The 20,084-nt window shown below is 47.3% G+C and overlaps 1 protein-coding gene across 1 annotated transcript in view; it reads left to right on the plus strand.

Moving 5' to 3' along the window:
* LOC119373564 (uncharacterized) overlaps positions 1–20,084 on the plus strand; it is a 75,101-nt gene that overhangs the window by 52,390 nt on the left and 2,627 nt on the right. The window contains exons 3-5 of the mRNA XM_037643625.2: positions 2,125–2,274; positions 5,652–5,788; positions 18,852–19,176. Of these exons, the coding sequence (XP_037499553.1) occupies positions 2,125–2,274; positions 5,652–5,788; positions 18,852–19,176 (612 nt within the window). The remainder of the gene's footprint in view (positions 1–2,124; positions 2,275–5,651; positions 5,789–18,851; positions 19,177–20,084) is intronic.

Below are 20,084 nucleotides of genomic sequence, written 5' to 3' on the forward strand. Positions count from 1 at the left end.
CTCTCGATTTACGTCGGCTATCGGCCAATAAGCATGCTATGTCTTTGCGACGTACAGCGGACAGACGCCCCGCCCACCGACGAGAGTGAGAACCGGCCTCTGTTTGAAAAGAGGGTGCCTGGGGAAACGGCAACTTCGCGCTCCGCTTGTGGCCATTACGCGGCGCGCACGACTGTAATATTTGGCAGAGCAGTTCATAGCCGTGTCAGCTTTCCGCAGGATGTGTTTTTTCAATCAGCCCAGGGGGTGCTTCATGACCCCTTTAACTGCCTCTTGTCTCCAGTGTATCAACGCCAAGCAATCATTGCCCTCGTCAGAATACAACACGGTTTGGACAAATAAAGACTGATATTGAAATTCTAGTGATGTGGCAGAGAAAGCGGAAAAGAAACAATGTTTTCATGGTGATTCAGAAACTGGAAAAGAGTGAACGAATGTAAAATGACTGTAGGAATCATTTGGTCGCATTAATATGCCTTGCACAAAGTTTACAGACACAAACGAGTAAATAATAAGTGTTGGTTTGCTGAAGTGTTTATCTCCCTGTCTGTTAGTTTATTATCTGTCAATATGTATATGTTTTTTTTTTACTATCTATCACTCTACCTGTTTAGTTGCTTGTTTGTTTAATTGTCATTCTGTCTTTTTGTCTTTTAATTTGTCTGTTTACTTTTTACTGAATCTGTGTGTTTGTTTGTCTCGTTATTGTTTGTTTGATGTGCTGAACGTTTGGACTAAATTTCTTATGGGTACACAACAACCAAACACTGTATAGCTTGTAGTTCATTACTGCTCGGTCGAAGAATGTGAATGTAAAGTAAAACGTAAAGTCACATTAGCTAACCTTGTTGAGCGCTTCCTAATAATTATTTCTGAGGTTTAACTCACGCAATTCGCCTGACGAGTAAAAAACTTGGAGGACGCTTGAGCTTTGGCTTCAAGAGTGGGACGCGATAGCGTAATCGGGCCCCGTGCGCATCGCCTTCTCAACTGCTAGCCTTGCTTCGGTTCTCGGTGCATGCCTCAACCGTTCCGCAAGGAAACGAACGTCTGTGCGCGTAACATTGGCTGTTTCAAGCTATCCAAAAATGCGAGTACAGTAGCGCAGTGCCTACTTCGCCATAACTCTTCCTCTTGCGAATCAGCGAAGGGCCGACTACGCGCCCGTACGGCAACACGCGAACCTACGCAGCTGCTCACTTTGTTGATGTTGTTGCTGATGACGATGGTTAAATATGTCTGAGCGTTTTGTAATGGCTGGGCTTTTAAAACATCCACTCGGTGCGCCCTTCACGTGTTTTGACGCCTGGCGCGATTCTACGCTTCTGCCACACAATATTACATGCGTTAAGGGGATTCCTCCCGCTACATGACATTCATATAGGTTTTTTTTTTTGTTGTTGTTGTTTTCGCTATCACATTCGAGCAATGGCGTGGCTGTGTGGTGGAACACCTGCGTGCCACGCAGAAGGCTCGGGTTCGATTCTCATTCGAACCGAATATTTTTATTATTTTATTTGCATCTTTCTCAATTTTTCGCTCACGACCAATGACGCCGACCCCGGAATTTCTGCGAAACGAGCTCTTTAACGCTATCGCGTTAAAAGTGTATACACGGATGGTCGCTACGGATAAGTCTGTCCTAGATATAGTTCTTAGTACAGCGGTCATCTTCATTTCGTTCAATCTTTCTTGCCCTTTGATTTACGCTTTCCAATCCACATGCATTTCTTCATGTGCATGAAAAAGGAACCTTTCTAAAGTGACTTCATTCATTCATTCATTCATTCATTCATTCATTCATTCATTCATTCATTCATTCATTCATTCATTCATTCATTCATTCATTCAATAGGGCACGACGATTAGCGACAATAAGTAACGATTAAGCAACTGAAGTAGTGTGAACGGTAAATCGTAAATCTATCTTTTACGCAACGTAGCAGTAGGAAACGGTGAGCTTTCCAAAATCTTCTTGCGCAAGTTCTCAATCACACGAGAGGAAAAAATAGACATATCCTGACGTTTGTGTTGTGTGTGTTTTTCTGTGGCCCGTACCGAATTTGCGCTCCTCAGTGTACCAATTCTTTTAACTGACTTTGTCTGCTTTTGCTTTTCGTGCAGACGCCAGAACCGAGGAATGACACAAGAGTCGAAGTGACGTCACAAGGGAACACTCTGCGAGATGGCGGTGCATCGAGTGAGAAGGCATCGTCTTCGGGATGGGACACGGCGTACAAACTGCTCTACGAAACGTTCAGCTATCCAGAGGCAGTAAGTTGGGCGTCTTTGTGTCGCGTACTTGCGTATCATTAGGCGGGTTCGTGTTGATTTACAGAGCGAAAGCATTATAACATATAGAAGACGCTTTGATGTCTGTGAGTGTCTTGCGCCTGTCCGTGCAGACCATGTAGACCATAAGCATCACAAACAAGGAGAAAAATCATAGACACAGCGAATTGTATGAAGTAACTGAAGGTAAGAAATGAAATTGAACAAAAAGTAGCGAGGAAACATTTGACGCGTGCAGCCATAGAGTGTTTGTCGAGATATGCGTCCATCGATTTCCATTTAAACTGGACTGACCTCTCAGCTTTTCGTTTGTATATCGCCCGTTTTATTTTTTCTTCTGAATCCGCTGAAACACCCCTTCCTAAGGGGTGTTTCACATCCCCTCCTCCCATTTTGAAACGCTTTCTTTTCAGCTACTATATATAATATACTGGCACACACGCTCCTTTCTTTCTGTGTTTTCTGTTACCGGCCCATTGCACGTGTAGCTGCTGCCTTGCGCAAACCCCGCCAGAATGTCTGGGAACATTCGAGATTATTTTATGATCAGCTGTTAGGCTTGAGCGCTCAAACGCGAACAGCTGACTTTATTCTCGAACTAACGCGGCCACCAGCGATAAGGCTGGAATGTTTGATGCCGCACGTATAAATGCCGACGCGCCTTGCCGCGGATCAGATTATCGACGGTCGACGCTCTGCTCGCCGCTATCAGTCTACAGCGTGTATTGCTTGTAGTTTGACTTTCCATTACGCGGCCACAGGTTCGGTGAAATAAAGAGTTTCATCTTTCACACGCCGACTGCTTCCTTCGTCAACGTCTCCACCCGGTGACAATATACGCATTCGTGTTTTGAAAACGCTTGTTGGGCCTCTCGAATTGTCAATCGCTCTGAAGTTGTAGGGATTAGGGATATATGCGAAACTTATCGGATTCGGTTAATATTCGAAGTTAGTTGTCAGTTATTCCTTTCAGATCAAATATGAATTGAAGTACTATTCGATTCCGATACTCTAATTGTATACATATTCCCTGACCCAACTACAAAACGGTGTTCGGTGGAGTAGTTTTACACAATATACTCCTTCAGCGTCTACGTCTGGGTATCAGGTGGGACCACTTTTCGGCTGTCTTATTTTACGACCTTCTCAGTTGATCGTATTTGTGACGGCAAACGACCATCGCACACGCGTAAATTAGTCTCCCGACTCGGCGACACAGATCTGCTGGCGACACATATGCTTAGAAAGAGGAAAACATTTCTTACTCGAACGGGTAAGGCTTTTCGCGGATTAATAGCTTACTAATCAGAATTTTTGCTGTGCTAAGGTCTGCAATTTACATCTTCGGAATATTCCCAAAATCGAAGAGGGAGGTCTCGAACGGGGAGGTGGGAGACATAGTCATACCTGTAAAAAAGTATATGACGCAATGTTGTAAACGTGAACCCGGCGTAGCTCGACTGCAAGAGCCAATGCCACAATATTGCAAGGACAAATATTCAGGACATTTTTTTCATAGGCCTAAGGATAAGAAATCAATGCAGGACCTTCTGTATTTGAAAAAGCAAGTCATCCTCACTACATAAAGAAGGAAAAATTCGACTTGATTTATTTGGTGTGTTGGGTCGTCAGGATGTATATGCTCGAGAAAAACTGATATTGAACGATGCGGCATGAGCTCGCACTGGAGGAATGCGCAACAGTAATCCTACAGCGACGTTACTGTAATCACTATATAACGTAACCTCTGTAACCTTCATTTGTTAACCCACCCCCTTATGTAATACCGTCTAACGTTGAACGTTTGGTTAGTTGGTGAAGCATAATTCGATGTTTCCAAGAGAGAAAAAGGACGATATAAAACAACGCACGCAGCGCGGAACTTACAACGGGCTGTATTTTCCTGCTCGCAACTGTCGCGCGTGGTACGATGGCGCAAGAAATTTTGAAACGTCATGACAAGTGCGTCAGGGTAGCTTCGCTTGCTCTTTCGAGCAAGGAGTGTGAATTTCTGTCACGAAATATGCGATATCGACGACGGGTTTTCTTCCGCTGATCGCTGTTTTGTGTGCCTCATCTGCTCCGTTACTCCCCGTTTGCCTGGTGAAAGGAAGTGCAGTCCGTCCTTGGCCCTTGCGTTGGGAAACACCGGGTTATCGTATACGCAGAAGAGACGCATTAACTTGCAACGTCAAACATAAAAGTTAGCTAATACAGTGCGAGACATGGAGTTTTGTGCAGAGCGTAGAGTTTCCTTGAGAAATCCCTCGAGGAAACGATGGCGCCAGTGCCAAGATTTAGCAGTCCGTGACCGAAACATCTGGCACTTTATTTGCCGGGTGAACAAAAGCGCGCAATGAAAGCGAAAAAAGAAAATTCGAAAATTTCTACGGATGAGTACGTGTTCTTGGGGTAGACGGAATGACACTGTAACGCTATTTCCAAGCTATATCTTACCCTGCAGCCGCAAATACCGCAGTTCAACCAGTGCTAAGCATCCTATATAGTAGCGGGAAGTGTACGTATTTACCTAAGCTTTCTTTCATATCTGCCTTCATAAGGCTCTCCTTCAATCATGAACCGACAGTTGCGACATTGTGGCTTTGTGGCACTGTGAAGTTGCTCATGTAAAGCGAAAATATCGCGCCACAAATGCGGGAAGTCGCTGCGACCGCAGATTTGCGCAGATCGTTATTTGCGGTTGTGTTTAGAAAGTAAAAGCGCTTGAAAATCGAGAAAGCTAAGGGCGCAATGAATATAAGGTGACGATAACGATTAAAGTCGCATGCACGAAGACAAGACCACTGCGCGTGCTAACATCCCTTCGTACCTGAGCTCCCTCTAGTAAACTTTGCGTACATACATACATACATACATACATACATGCATGCATGCATGCATGCATGCATGCATACATACATACATACATACATACATACATACATACATACATACATACATACATACATACATACATACATACATACATACATACATACATACATACATACATACATACATACATAGTACAAAGAACTCAAGGTTTGTGAACGTTTATTGCAAGGTTATCTCTATTTCCAAGTCGTGCCTAATTAAATCCAGCAATAACATACAAAAATACACAGATGTATAATCGCAAGAAATCAATAATTAAGGACCAATGGTAAATTTGTGACGTCGCACGAAAAAGTCTTTTGAACAGAAACGAAAGAACTCTCCGATATACATGAGACTCTATATAAAGGGCCAAGTGGATGGGGAGCTCTATTGTGGCAGCCGGAACTCTGGTGTGCCCTTTAGTTGCGCGGCTTTCAACGAGCGAAGGTCCTTAAGGAAGCGAAATCTGATCGTTGACGCAGAAGGAGCTGGAGGCCCTGCTCCCGCTGCCGAGTACATACCTGACCCGGAAGCAGCGACGAGACCGGAAAGGCGATCACGGCGAGCACCGAAAAAAGGAGGAACAGCGACAGCACGCCACCAGGGAACTCACGTACAGGCACGTTTCTCCATGTAGTGCACCGCTGACTTTTAAAAAAAGGAAGTGAAGAAAGCGTAGATCTAAAAAAAGTCTTCATGTGAAAGAATCGGGAAGAGTCGGGTTTATTTTCGTCGAAACGCGCTGTCGAAGCGGATGGCGGGGCGACCGACTTTTCACGAAAGTTCCGAGATTGCGTCTTGGGGGATTCGAACAGCTGGGATGTTCTTTTTTTTTTCTTCGTTTCTTTCGTGTCTTTCGTGCTCCCTGTCACTTTCTTTTACTTCTTCCTTTCTTTCTCTCCCTACATGCCCTGTTGCGTTCAAGAAGAAGCTAGGGGCTCTTGAATTTCGCTTCTGGCGGTTTTTTGTTCGAACTGGCGACGCTGTACAGGTCCCTTGACTGTATAGCTTATTCTTTCGATTTCCCGAGGCTGACATTTGTTCGAACGCTGCTTCTCGGATTTCCCATTAATCCTGAAAGGAAGCGTCGTTCTCATGCATTAACGAAGCTAACGCCAACCGTAATGGTTGTCAGTGCAGGTTGGCCTTGTTAAACGACGCATTAACAATACAAGATTTCAATGCTTTTTTATACCTTATTTTTATGCTGCATCGTTTGTTCGGCGCCCTTACATGTTTGCCAACTGAAAGCTGGCAATGATTTAGAGGCGTATAATTTTTTTACGCGAGCACAGCTTTCACGGCGTGTAGTAGAGTGCCAAGCACACTTCCATGCTCGCGTACGCCTTAAAAGGATACCATAGCGACACGATTTGTCACTTTAGACCGATAAATGGGCATTTGCTAACCCAGCTGTCGTCAAGATCCCGTTCTATTAATGAGCTCATCATCGCTAAGATCGTGGGCTCATTATTAGAAGAAAAAGCGAAGGTCAAAGTTATATTTTTTTTTCTTTTACTTCGCGCCCAAACCACGGTGCTGCTGCGTCAGTGCCACGTCACGAATTCCAGAGTATATTCCACAGTTGCAGCCTTGAAGAAGACAAGTCCGCTTGTCGAAACGTCGGCTCCAGCACACAAACCCTGTTCACGAATTTTTCGTCATAAGCTTCCATCTACCCCTGGCTCCTGCCTTTATTATTATTTTTTTGACAGTATGTTTTCGTATTTTTGGCAGCATCAACTTCGCGAAGTTCTCGATTGATCTACGTTTATGCTCTGACTCAGAGTCCCTTAAAGGGACCGACAACTGCCCAGAACATGAAATGAGATGACACCACTGATGGAAAGGTTGTCTGTCGCATTGACTCAAACCAACCCTGTTTTTTTTTCGTGAGAGATGGATTTATATTTTTATTTATTAATTGAAAATCGCGAAAATGACCTGTGGCGTCTCTGGCGGCTAAAACATGAATGATCCGATGAAACCGGCCACGTGACCGTTGACTGCTGTACGCGGTCGACGATTTGTTTGTTAGTATTGAAATATTGTTAGTTTCTTTGTATTAAAAAAGTCACAATTTCGCCGCAACGGCGAAGCAATGATTGCGATAGCAATAAATTGTAATGTAACGCGAAGAACGGAAAGCAGCTCGAAATTGCCAGCGCATCGCTCGAGCCCAAAGGACCCACGAAAAGAACGCACACAGGACGAGCGCGAACTTATGCGTCACAGCTCGACACTTGAAGCGCACTGCTCAAACATAAAGCAGGACACACGAAACAAACGAACAGGTACACACAAGACGAGCGCGAACTAATTGTCACAGTTGTTACTCATTTCTGTTTGAACAGCGCGCTCCTTTCGCAAACGCGACCGCTGCAGCGAGCGAAGCGAAGCACCCCACCGGCCGCCCCTTCTTTCCTTGAGATAAGCGCACGAAAGCGACGACGCCCTGTAGAGCGAACAGCAACGAAGTTCGCAGGGGCGGGGCGACGATCGTTAAAGCGCGCAACACGCGCGCACGTCGCGCCATCTATGTGGCCACTAAGAAAGCATGCCGAATTACATGGTGTATATAAATAGCTCGCCGTTAGCAGGCTGAGAGACGGTGCTGTGGTGGCCTAACGTCTAACGCGGCGGGCTGCAAAGCGAGAGGTCGCCCGTTCGATTCCGCGCTTCGGAAAGAATTTCTTAATTATCTTTCTTTGTGGCCTTTCTATATATATACATACTTATACATATACGGTGAATGACGGCGACGGGGACGGACATTTTCCAGCCGAGACTGTCCATATAATTGCTATCGCAATAAAAAGTATTACTCCATAAAAATGTGCATATAGGCCTGCGCTAGTAGTATGCCTTAAAGTGGCGCTGCCTTCGCATGACGTTATTGACGTAATGACTCCATGCTCGTCAGCGCGTCTTGAGCAACTTTTCAGCGTGCTCATACAACCGTGCACGAAGTTTCCAGGTCGCTAAAAATGACACGCGCTGCTACTCGGTGCGGCCCCGCATATGCGTAGTGGCGTTTTCGATGGCTTGGCTTGGCTCGTGCATCGAGAGTGTAACGAAGCCGGGACCGGGACAAGCCACTCATGACATAGGCGCAGGCAACCTTGGACGCATGCGCACACAACGCGGTACAGATACAGGGAACGTGTATAATGGCACATCATCTCATTGTAACAGCTTTTCATTTTTAAAAATAGTTGAAAAGCTCTAAATAAAGGTGGTTAAGCATAGTTACAGGAATTCCTGTGAAAGGAGAACAACGATAGCTTTCACAAATCGCGAGAAGGGCTGGCGGCATCGCTATCAATTTTCATCTTTGCTGGAAGAAGGCTCCGTCCGTGTTTAGAGCCTTTCAGGTCGAAAAAAATCACGCCATATCCACGAAATGAATGATGATGAGTGGGCGAAGCTCCGGAGGTAATCTGGTAAACCGCCAATCCTCGTAAATTTTGCCCACTCGATCATCATAGAAAGACCTGACACACAAACGCAGGGGTCCTCATATATGACGTTAAGCCCAGGGGAACGTTTATTGTCGGCGTTGCCGTTTTGCCTTTCGAGGGCGAGAGCGCCTTCACGATTGTTTTCATCCATGGCAGAAAGAGAATGTGTGGTCTGCAACACGCTTATACTTCATGGTCATCAGCGTCATCGTTATCACGTGTAATGGGTACATTCCACTATACTGGACCGCGCTTATTCTTCATGGTCATCAGTCGTCATCGTCATGGAACGCGCTTATACTTCATGGTCATCAGCGTCATCGTCATCGTTGTCACGTGTAGGGGGTACATTCCACTATACTGGAACGCGCTTATTCTTCATGGTCATCAGTCGTCATCGTCATGGAACGCGCTTATACTTCATGGTCATCAGCGTCATCGTCATCGTTGTCACGTGTAGGGGGTACATTCCACTATACTGGAACGCGCTTATTCTTCATGGTCATCAGTGGTCATCGTCATCTTTATCACATGGAGTGGATACATCCCACTATGCGTGGCTACATACTACATACTACAAAGGAGGGACAGGCCCACACCCTGAGGAGCTTCGCCCCTAAAACTTTATTGATTGTTCAGGGGAAGGTGTAGAATGGAAAAGAGCGGGTGTGTGCCACAGAAATCGAGTTCTGTGGCACATACCAGTTTGTGGTGATGACAGTTTTCTGACAGGCCGCACGAATTTCTGTGGCACACATCCCGTTCTTCTTCATTTTTAGTGGACCAGTGGGGAGTAGTGGGATTTACTCAATTTCTGTGGCACATACCTGATAGGCCACACAGGGCAGGCTACAGCCGCAAAAATTATACGGCTGCCTTAAACATCTTCGCTGTTAAAATCGGTCGTATGACGGCCCTCTGAACTTGTGTATGGGCCTCTGTCTGAAGAGAGGGTGCTTGAGTAAGTGTCAAAAGTAGTGCGAGCGATATGGCAACAAGGAGCATTAAGCGGAAGGTCAGAGAGGCGGAGAGGACTTATTGGATGGCAGCGATGGAAAAGAAGCCGGCTCTGAGTAACTACCGAAAGGGAAGAAACGAAATAAGCAGGGAAAGGTTTTATGATAATTCAAGGGGAAGCGCTTTACTGTTTGAAGCAAGGTCGGGCTGCCTTAGAACGCGTAGTTATAAAGCGAGATTCAGTAACGAAGAAGGACAATGTACATGCTGCGGGGGAACTAAGGAAACGATGGAACATGTGCTGATTGAATGTGGCGATATTAACCCAGGTATACGTGTGGGCACGAGTCTACATGAAGCCGTTTTAGGGACAACAATGGAAAGCTGAACACGTCCGCGATAGAAATAAGTAAGAGACGGTTAGAGTATTGGTGGCAGAAAAGTAGAGATAAAGTACAAAAAGAAATAATGGGGAAAAATAAGGTCATTCTGCCTTAAGAGGCAGAGAGATGGGCCGTGAATTTATATTTTTTTGGTATAGTAACATAGATTTAATCAATGTAGATAAGGTATTAGGCCAACATGAAACAAGAAAGTTTTTTTTCTTCGAGCCTGGTGGCAGACATGTCACCGCCCCGTTGTAAAGGGGACGCTCATAGCATCCATCCATCCATCCATCCATCCATACATCCAACTTCGCTCTACGCTTGTGAACTCTCCTTTCCGCGCGTGACTGCGAGGTTTGGTTGAGCTGTTCGCAGCAGCGTCTGCTTTCTGCTGCGTGTGTTTTAACAGCGGCGCTGTTTGGTCTGGTAGCAAAAAAAAAAAAAAAACCACGGCCTAATGCGAAAATGGCTCGCCGAGTTGAGCCTAGCGCGTGTAACGCAATCGCTCGCCCGGCGCGCGCTCTCCCATTGCACTGATTAGTCTGGCGTGGGTTGCAATAACTCGGTTGGGCGAGAGGAGGAGTTCAGAGAGAGAGAGAGAGATAGAAAGAAAAAGAGAGCGAGAAAGAAAAAGAGGAAGCGAGAAATACAGACAGAGAGAGAAAGAAAGGGAAGAGAGAAAAAAAAGATAGAAAGAGCGAGAGGTACAGAGAAAGAAATGAGAGGGAGGAAGACAGAAATAGAAATAAACAGACAGAAAAGAGATGGCAAAAAAAAATTAGACCATCTCCCCGAAGGGAACCCTGATGGGATGCGAAGCAGCAGCGTTGTGCACGGGTGGCGGGGCTGAACGGCGCTAACGCGGGTGCTGCGGTGAGCGCTGGAAGATTCGTTTGAAGCGAAACTCGGTGTAGCGTTTACTAGTGTAAACGTTTGTTTGAAACGCAGACACGGGAGGCGAGCGGGAGTTGCAGCCGGCAGCTGCGGGCGCTCCGGCGGGTGAGGGAGAGAGTGACGTACGCGCGCACCTGCGAGGGAAGCGTGCGAGAGGAGCGTGACGTCAACGCCCAGCTGCGGCGTGACCTACTTGGCACCGCTCCAACACCTGCGCCGAGGGAAGCGCGTTGCCTCGTGTTTTTGCGGACGGAGGGACAGCGTTACACAGGCTAGTCAAAGAGCTGTTTCGCATCTAAAACAAAGAGAAAGAGAGGAAGAAAGAAAGAGAAGGAAGACCGCCCATTTCGGTATAGCAAGGCGTCGAAAGGGAAGTGAGGGTAAGGAGGAGGGGAACGCCACAAGCTCGGCTGTTTTCTCAGTGTTCGCAGCACTTGTGCGTAGCTGCGCCAATTTTTTTTTTCACCAAGCACGACGCGTGAAGAACTGCCTGTAAATCGTATATGAAGAACTCTCTGTAAATGCGTCAAATTGATACAGTGTTATTTCAATGCACTCGATATTATATTGCAACAAAAATAATGTCGTAATACGTTCGTTTACGTGTGTTGTAGTAATCATTCCTCAATACATTGTGATTAAATATCTATTTATTCTGAAGCACTGATGCTGTGATTTTGCATAAATAGAATGAAATCTCAGGCTAGAAATATAGTGCGAATTCGTTTTCGGTTATGTCCATGTTGAAGAAAGAAAAAATATACTTTTGACGTGGGTCGCGGGAGGCGCCACGTGGAATGACTCGTCAAATGTGGTAGTGCCTTCAGCAAACTGATCGTATGTACACTGCAAAACGAAATTAAATGAAGACAAATTTATTACGCGGGAGGTTCAATTCACCCAAAGTTCAATATATCGTGCTCTTTCTTAGCCCCTAGTCGTTACAAATAGCAAAAACAAGTGGTGTACACAACTGTGTACATAGCGTGTCAAAGGGACAACATATACACTTTCAAAGGAAGAACGAAGGAGTATATAGTAAGGACTTTATTGTTTATAAGGTTTCTGCGCAAGTGGGGGTAGTCCTCAGTCAAGGGTTCCATTGACCTTTGCAACTCACTTGGCTTGGTTGAGCAAAGTGAGCTGGCTTCCCCGATCCCTGCTTGCAAGCCTAGTCTCCCACTGCCGTCTTCGAGTCGATGTTCCCAAAAACTGGCAGAAATGGTGTTCTGAGGCCGCAATTCGCATTCCCACGCAATCTGGTTGAGTGTTGGCCGTTCTCTACACCACGGACAGGTGTGCGCGTACATTGTGGGTTTTATCTGGTGTCTCATTTGTATGCGAGGGTACGTGTTGGTTTGTACTCGACGCCAACCTCGCGTCTTTTCTCCGGTAAGATCCGGATGTGGACATGCTGTAGTTCTGTCCTTTCCCTCTTTCTTTTTTTTTTTTTTTCGAGGATGTCGCGTGGAGCTGTGCCGGGTTCCTCGAGGGTTGCGACCGGTACTCGGCGACATCAGTGCGAATTCAAAGGAGATCAGTCGCGTTTTTTTTTTTTTTTGTTACACACGGGAATATACGGCAAACTGGATATTTGAAAATTAGAGGTTCTGCATTAGAGAAGTAACTATAGGAGGGCTTTAGCATAATACAGAATTTCTTCGTATTTTTTGCAGCGGAGCCGTTAAACTTGGCGTTGCGCCGTTAACCATAAACCTGCAGAAACTATCGTCATCATGCATGTTGAATCTGCGTCTATTTTTCATTCATTCATTCGTTCATTCATTTGTTCTGTCACGTATTCATTCATTTTTATTGGTATCAGTCACTCTTTTTGAAGAACGTGCAATCGCTTGGTGAGGAATACGTAGCAGACACTTAAACGGCCCCATTCCGGCGTTTTCTTTGTCTTCGAGCCGTTTTATTAAAGGATAAAAGGGAAGCGTAATTTCATTGTTTTTGCAGTATTTTTTTGTGTGTGCGTTACGGCCCAATGTTTATAGATAGGCAGCAGAACCCTGCGATGTAGCCTGATCGAGTACTGAGGCTTTTCAAGTTGACTTGTGCTAGGTATGCCGTTGCTTATTCGGCTCCATGGACGGTGGGCAGGGACATTGCTGTATTGGATGTATACTTCGACGGGTGATGTACACACCACGAGGGACAGCGTACTGCTCTCCCGTGGTCGTCTACGTGGTGCTCCATATCGTCTCTGTTGAAATGCGAGAGCCTATATTTAGGCTCATGCATTGCGAGGCCTCGCTGTCGCCAAGAAGCCGTGGCATTCAAGCGGAACATCAATTACGTCATCTTAGAGGGCGTGTGTACGTGCTTTTGCAGAAAACGAAAGTTCAAAAAAGGAGTGTTCGAATACCGAACGTTGGCAGGCGAGGGTCAGTACAACGACTGAGAAGAAAAAGAAGATGGCTTTCGCCTTCGAGTCGTCTTAAAGGGCCCCTCACCAGGTTTGACAATTTGGGCTAACACGCGCATTGCATACACTGGGCGTTCACGACCACGTCTGCCAAAATTTGCAACGCTACGCGCCGCGGAAATGGGTCAAATTTCATGGTCAACGCTGCTTGCCCTTCCTCTCGCGGGCGCGCGCTTTAGAGAATGAGGGGATGACGTACATGAGAAAATGGCCCTACGTAGATGGTAGTGCTGTGACGTCGCTCCTCTACGTAGACGACTATGCTCTGACGTCGCCAACAGTAGCACGTGACGCTGCGATAATTATTTGACACGACATGTGTAGTTTGTGTAATTTGTTGCTTGAATAATAATAATAATATCTGGGGTTTAACGTCCCAAAACCACGATATGATTATGAGAGACGCCGTAGTGGAGGGCTCCGGAAATTTTGACCACCTGAGGTTCTTTAACGTGCACCGAAATCTAAGTACACGGGCCTCAGACATTCTCGCCTCCATCGAAAATGCAGCCGCCGCGGCCGGGATTCGATCCCGCGGCCGGGATTCGATCCCACCATAACCACTAGACCACCGTGGCGGGGCTGTTGCTTGAATAGATTAATAAAACTTGAGAGAAATGATGAGACACACAAAGGGAATGTGTGCGTCTTTTTCATTTTTTTTCTTCGTGAATTGCAGCGAGATTCGGGGCTAATGTGCCTCCCTTTCCCATGCGTTCGTGTCCCCGCGGTTAGCGCATCGAGCAGACGCCAGCGCTGGAAACGAAAGGAATGTTCTGGCGCGTTCGAGCACTCATTATGCTCGATGATTCTACCGCGTCCAAGTAAACGTTAATGCGGCACTGGCTCATGATACCGCCACTCTCGTGCCCGTACAAATGTCTCAACTTTCATGCCCGTCCCGCAGAAACAGGCAGTACCACAGAGAACGCCGACAAAACGCCCACGGCCGCTACACAAAAAAACGGTAGCGGCCGTGCAACGCCGCTCGCGTGCTCGGCTGGCTCGGGCACGTCATGCGCACGTGACCATGCATGCGCATGACGTGTTCATGCGTATGTGTCAAGTGAAGAGGGCAGGGAAGGGATTTGGCTTGCTAAGGCTACACGGGGCAAGTGGCAAGGGTTTGAAACTCGCCTCCTCGCATGATGGTTTCGCGGCGCTACAAATTATTGTTTTTCTCAGCTCGTAATGAATTGATTTGAAAAATTCTTGCGGCATACTGCTCTTCATTCGGCACACAACTACTTCCAGCGTCTAACTAAAATTTGTTATGTGTCCTGGTGAGGGGCCCTTTAAACGATCGCATAAAGGACCTCGTTGTTTTACGCTTTTTACTTGCGGGTTGCGTAGACTGAAGGCTGGAGAGATTAGTGCAGCGAGAAAGGCAGTGATATAGGGACACGCTGTCCGAAGGTATTCAGCCTAGAAAATTCAAAATACAATAAAATGGACGCCTACCCTCAACTTAATCTTCGCGGGGTCACCTGACTACGTTTCACGATCGCCCTGTGACGTTTGATAGCGCCCCCAAGGTCAATCTAAATAGGTCGCGAAAGTCGGAACGAAAAGTGGTCGGAAACCTATTGCGACAAACATCAACACCCGCGTGACGATTAAAGCGCTACTAGGTGAGGGGGGGACAAATAATGAAAACAAAAAATTAATTAAACGTTTATTTTCATTAGTTGTAATTTTATTTGTCACGAATTAAATAAGTAGATTACTTTAATCAAACTTTAGTCTTGGGTATGTGGTTGAGTGGCCAATTTTTTTCGTTTATTTTCAAAAACAGCGGGCACATGCAGGCAGTCTGGTAACATGGGCCAACGGTTTTGCGCATTTTGAGATGCAAATGGCGTCGCTCGTTTTTGCGCAGTAGTACAGTGTACTAGTACGCAGTAGGTTTGTGCCTGTCGTCCGTAGATATTTCCTCGCATAACCGTTGTTTTCTAGTCGTGGTACTTGGCAGAAGGTAATATAGCCCATCGCAGCCATCGGGAACCGTTTCGGTGACTGTGTTTTGCCAGCGCACGGCCGGCGTGCTGTCGCCCTTCAGGACGATGAGTCCGCCACGCTACGGGAAGAAACGCTGCGCTGTCTACGGATGCAAGAGCAACACGTGTGCAAGGTTTGTGTGTGTGATGATGTGGATTGTGTGGCCCGTGACGGGGCGAAGAGGGAACGACAGTTCTGCTCTGCGGTACGCCTTGAAGGGGAAGACGACGAAAAGGAAGCGCGAGCGGGGCGTGCGGCTCGAGGAGTTGGAGCGCGACACGGTTGGAACGACAGCCGCTGGTCGGCGGTTCGGGTCGCGACATCGCTTAACCAGGCGTCCGGCAGCCATGTGGACCTGGTGAGCCTGATTCCCGCTCTGTGCCCGGTGCTGACACAGAGACCGGCAGCCTAGTCTGTTCCTGGCCTGAGGTCCTGAGGCCCGAGTGGTGTCACGAGGTGGCCGCGCCTCATGTTGGCGACGGGCAGCTAACCTGCGCTGCAGTGGCCTGGTGATCTACCGGCCTGCAGTGCCATCATCACCACCACTACCACCTCGCCACGGTCAAGGCAGCGTGACTGTTGACTGCACAAGGAATACCGGTGACGACCGACCTCGCCGCAGCGGCAACAGTTCATAACGGCGAGTAGGACAGTTTGTGTGCGAGGCGCGTAGGACGTTTAGGATGTAAATAAGGAATGTTGTAGTGTGTTGTGTGTGAATCGTCAGAGTTATCGGTTGTGTTAAAGTCTGTGTTGTGTGTACAGAATCACCTGACTGCCGGTTGAATTATTTCGGATCCTGGGCCCACATTACACCATCATAGTGTGCATGTTGAATTGTTATGCTACTTCTGATTTCTGTGTTATATATTTTGGGGTAATATCCTGTTCAACTGCAATATTTCGCCAATAAAATACACCTTATTTATCAAATCTGTCTTTTTCGTCTTCCCGTTATCTTGCAAGCTTGCATTATGGAGCCGTCATAGTGATAAGAAAAAGAACATGCAGCTATGAAAAAAAAAGTAAGAAGCGGCGCCCTGTCAAAAAATTTCATAATTTCGCGCCCATCGCTTTAAAACGTGACGTCATTTCCGCTTTCGGTTGTGACGTCATCTTTCTTTTTTTTTAATTCTCTTTGTCCCCTCCTCACATAGATGGCGACTGTTGCAACAACTAGCCACCGGCTTGACACGTGGGCTTCTACGGAAGTTACGCTACCAGTTTACATATACCTTGGCGCCCCGATGAAATGAACTGAAAGCTCCTACATACGAGAAGCTTGCATGCCATTTTGCCCGCTATTTCCAACGTACTGATGACGCCGCTGCGATAGTAACAAACAATGTGGTGCTTCAAGAGTGAACAGCGCGTGCGAAACGAGGCAGCTCGCGAACGCCTCTATCATGTTATGTACTTTTAGAGATCTTTCTTGTTGCGACGTTCTTACATTTTTTTCCCTTCAGTTCCTTCAAACAACGGCGCCTGGAGCGTCACCCGCGCGTTTCCTCCAGCGCCGTGGCGTTCGGCGCATTCTTTGCCCGGCGCTGCAGTTTTCAAGCTGAAAAAGGCTAAGAGCGTTAGTCCATTCGGCGTTCAGTGAAAAAGCATGCTAAAGAAAAACGAAACCCAATAATCATCCCTTTTCAACACGCGAAAGTGTTTTATGCCGGGGTCCACCACAGCTCCATGACGCATTTCCGTCACGGATATGACGCTGTAAAATATAAAGACTAACATATGCCAAAGAAAAAATAGAAGAAAAAGTTCGTCACCGGGAGTCGAACTTACGACCCCTAGATCCCCAGCGCGCAGCGCGAAACGACTCCGCCACAGACGGCACATGCTTCGTCAAACTAACGGCGTGACACCATTTGCCGGTGGCGGTACTCAGAGATTGTTGGTACATCTGCGCGTTTTCCTTATCACTAGCGAGGTGGCGCGAAGGGCTCGAAGGGCGCGCTTTAAAGGTCGTCGCCCCACGCGTTGAGATGAGCGTGCGCCTCTAAAGGGCGTGGTCTCTCGTGCGCGCGCGCTTATCTTGTACGTCTTGCGCTCTCACCGCAAGGTTGCGTTCAAGTTACAGAGAGCACGACGGTCACTTCGCTCACTACAGCGGCCGCTTTTGCGAAACGAGCGCGCTGCTCACAAACAAATAGGTTACAACTGTGACAGTTCGCGCTCATCCTGTGTATACTTGTGCGTTCGTTTCGTGCATCCTCCTTTGTATTTGACCAGCGCGCTTTAACTGTCGAGCTGTGACAGTTGTTAGTTCGTGCTCATCCTGTGTACGTTCGTTCCGTGCGTCCTTTCTGCTTGAGCAGCGCGTTGTAAGTTTCGAGCTGCTTGCCGTTCTTCGCGTGACATTACAACTTGTTGCTATAGCATCCATTCCTTCGCCCTCGGGGCGAAACAATGCACAACAAACGCTCAACTACGTCTGCTAAGGCACGTTTTACTTTCGTGTTATACCGATTCCTATGACAGAGGGATCAGCCATGATTTTTTTTTTATCCAGCGCCTCGATGTCTTCTAACGTTACATTTATTAAGGCGAAAGCCTTTAATGTCCCGTACTCGCGGTGTCCAACCGCCAACGCGCAACAGTTGCGCGTTGTTCCTTCCAACGCGCGTTGCCCAACTGTTGTGCAATGCGGCGGCGGCGTCCGTTGGCAGAGTCGAATATGTCCACAGGCTTTCGCCGAACACACTTTGGAATTTACAGAGTGTCCTTCAATGTTCAATAACAGGCCTGCGCTCCGCGTCGTCATTTCCGCCCGCAATAGTTCTGGCGAGCGCCACAACGCGTTGATGCAGGCGGCACCGATGCAGGCGCTTCCAAAAAGGTGTTTAAGGACCCCTTTGAAACTGCGGCTTTAATTGCAGAGCGATGACCTCACCATGTGTCGCCTAGCAACTCTATGGAGGAAGGAAACGAGGAGAAAAAGAGAAGTGGAGAGGAGGAGAATAAATAAAACGAAAATTAAATTTCTTGGCCAGGCAGGATTCGAATCCGGGTACGCACGGTCTAAAGGCGAGCGTCGCAACCACTCGGCTATCCAGGCACGCTAGCAGAACAAGAATTTATGGGAACCATATGATTGAGTTGCTATGGACGAGAGAGAAGAAAAAGATAGAGAGAATAACAAAGAAGCGCAGAGAAAGAGAGAAAGAAACAGAAAGAACGAATGGCATATCCTTGTATTGCAAGGAGGTGGCAAAGAGAGTGGAAGGCGAGGAGGAAAATGAGGAGGGGAGAGGGTAAAGCATAGCATAGTCTTGTATGGTATAGTATACCAAGGGAAAGAAAGGGCAGTGAGGGTGAGCAGGGAAAGGAGGAACAGAACGCCACCAACTTCTGTTTCCTCAGTATTTGCAACACTAGTGCGTAACTGCCCCAATTTTATGTTTTGCAGTTCTGTTGCTTACTTCAGCGACTATGATATCGCAGCCAAAGTAACAGCCAGTACAACTAGCAGCTCACGCATGCTTTTCCCGCGCTTTTCGCTTACAACGCGGCTTCTCATGCTGAGACAGCCGCTCTTGCTCGCAGGACGGTGAGCAGTGATGACGGCAGCGGTGACCACGCGATCGACCGCAAGGAGGACGCCTACGACGACGGCGGGGATCCCGGCAGCAGCGAGAGCAGCAGCCAGAGCGAAGAGGAAGAGGATGCGCGATTGTCCGGCGATCCACTGGACGAAGACGACGACGATGATGATGAGACGGAAACGGGCGACGACGACGTCGTCAAACAGAAGACCTCCTCGACGCCCTCGCCGTCGCCCTCGAAGGCACACCGACGGACGGAGAGGTCGGTGCCCGCGACCGGAACGCTGCTTCCGCCTCCTCGCAGGCCGTGGAAAGAGCGTGGGAAGGTAAGTGCTCAGAGCTTGTCTTTTAGCTTTGATTTTCTTGAAAATGACGCGTCGTTGGGCTATACTTTATACCACCTGAAAATATAAACATATCACGCGCAAGATAACACACTGAAGGTGAACATAACGGACCATTATCGTCTTTTTCTTCTTCGTAGCTTTTTGATTATGTTCGTACACGCAGACGCTTTTTGTTTGTAAGGAATAAAACTGCAGCCACAAAAAGACGACGCCACAATAAGGACGCGAAGGCGGACAGGCTATGCGCTCTTCAGTGTGGCCTTATATATATATACCTCGTTCTCTTTGCGGTACATGTACCTCTTATATGACACTTTACGAACTCACCCTAGTTTTAGCTTTTGCTTGCTGCAGAGCTTTGATCGCGATGTTGGAGGCTAAGCAAAGCACCCATAAAAACAGGCTTATACAACCAGACCGGCTCGACGACTGGACGAAACGACGAAAGTCGTCATCTACGTCACTATAGGAAAATGTGCAAACAAACGTTGGTGCAAACTATATACATCTTAGTCGAAATGAAGAAGAAGAAATGGACACGGGCAGGACATGTAGCACGTACGCAAGGTAACCGCTGGTCATCAAGGGTAACTGACTGGATTCGAAGAGAAGGCAAGCGCGCGAGTGGGGACAGAAAGTTAGGTAGGCAGATGAGATTAAGAAGTTTGCGGGGCTAACGCGGCCGCACGCCGCAGCAATCACATGGGAGAGGCCTTTACGCCTTTACCCTGCAGTGGGCGTAGTTATGATAATGATGATGATAATGCATATGGTACACTGCCTGAGCAAAAAATTAGGAGAGACGACGACTTCGGGAGACGAATTCGCAGTGACGGTGTCCATCTAATACGTCGGCGAATAATTAAGCGATCAAAGAGCTTCAGACT

The sequence above is a fragment of the Rhipicephalus sanguineus genome, chromosome 11, assembly GCF_013339695.2.
Source record: "Rhipicephalus sanguineus isolate Rsan-2018 chromosome 11, BIME_Rsan_1.4, whole genome shotgun sequence".
NCBI lineage: Eukaryota > Metazoa > Arthropoda > Arachnida > Ixodida > Ixodidae > Rhipicephalus > Rhipicephalus sanguineus.